This window comes from Alligator sinensis, unplaced genomic scaffold, assembly GCF_000455745.1.
Source record: "Alligator sinensis unplaced genomic scaffold, ASM45574v1 scaffold436_1, whole genome shotgun sequence".
NCBI lineage: Eukaryota > Metazoa > Chordata > Crocodylia > Alligatoridae > Alligator > Alligator sinensis.
In genome coordinates, this window is record NW_005842172.1 from 1,694,816 (window position 1) to 1,696,177 (window position 1,362).

Consider the following 1,362-nt stretch of genomic DNA (forward strand, 5'->3'; position numbering starts at 1 on the left):
CCCGCGGCGGGGCTCGGCGGCGGCGACTGCCAATGCTGCTGGGGCAGGTCGGAGATAAGGAGCACGTGACCGGTCGGGCCGCGCGCCCATTGGCTGTGGGGCGGCCCCGGCACCCCCCTGCCGTATAAATAGGGCTGGTCGGGGCGTCATTCTGTTAGCGTCCCGGCAGCAGGTTTGGCTCAGCTCGGAGTACCCGCCACCACTGTATGTTTATGCCTGCGTCCCATAGGTAATATCTCAGCACCGACCGGGGGCTCTGCAACACAAGGAGTCTGCATGTCTAGCGACTAGACATGCTCAGCTTTGTGGATACACGGATTTTGTTGCTGCTCGCAGTAACTTCGTACCTAGCAACATGTCAACGTAAGTGCTCTCAGCTTCTTTGCGGGGGGATCTTCAGAGACGGTGTCCGGGGGGCTCACACACATCTGGACCCCGGAGGCATCTAGTGCAGTTGCAACGGAGGCAGGTCCCCAGCGCCCCCCCCAGGACCGCTTTTCCTGGGATGGCAGGAAGCCAGGGAGACCCCCCCCAACACACACACACACACACACACACACACACACACACACACTTCAAAGATCTGCCCAAAGGAGAAGGGAAGGTAGGGAAGGGTCTGTAGCAGGAGGTGTTACAGAGCAAGACCATCCTGGAGCTACCAGCATTGGCCTTTTTTTACTTTTTGCAAAACTTAAGGCAGACATTTGTGTTGGGGGTGGAGGGAAAGCAACAGCTCACCTACTCCTTGTGATTTTAGGGCATTGTGCATCTTTGTCCAGGCAGCTGCTGGCAGCAGGTGCCCTCTAGAGGGAGGCGAGGCATAGTGCAGGGGACCAGCCCCCGCAACTGGGTGTCAGGGTGGATCTGCTGTGGAGAGATGGATGTATCTGTCCCCTGCTGTGTCTGGCCCCACATGCGGATGCCCAAAAAGTTAAAAGCTGTGGGGAGCTGGGGCAGCTGAGGAGTTAGACTTTCACGTTTAGAAGAAGGAAAAACACTCATGGGAGCAAATAAATCTCATCCTGTGCAGGAGGTGAACTGTCCCTGCTGGCCTTTCCTCAGGGAGATGCTGTGCTCTCCCCTGGCACCCTCACCCAGTTGGAGGACAGTGCCCGCCCTCCATATTCAAACCAGGCAGGAGTGGTGCCACCAAATGTGTCCCTTAGTTTGAATAAGAACTTTCCAGTGTCCCCTTGCTCTATGCTGGGCTTCGAAATCCCATTCTGTAATGTCAAGGTTCTTCCTTTTGGCAACTTTCTGTAAAATGGGATTTGTCGACCCATGCCCAGTGGTTTAGAGACCACCCGGCAGCATCTGTCATGGCCCGGGATCTAATTGGCTAAATGCGTCTCTGCCAGGGCA

General features: G+C 56.3%; 1 protein-coding gene across 1 annotated transcript in view; it reads left to right on the forward strand.

Annotated features, from left to right (window-relative positions):
• Nucleotides 1-134: 134 nt before the first annotated feature.
• COL1A2 (collagen type I alpha 2 chain) overlaps nt 135-1,362 on the forward strand; it is a 47,829-nt gene continuing 46,601 nt past the window's right edge. Inside the window, exon 1 of the mRNA XM_006025895.2 lies at nt 135-363. Within this exon, the coding sequence (XP_006025957.1) occupies nt 294-363 (70 nt within the window). The 5' untranslated portion in view covers nt 135-293. The remainder of the gene's footprint in view (nt 364-1,362) is intronic.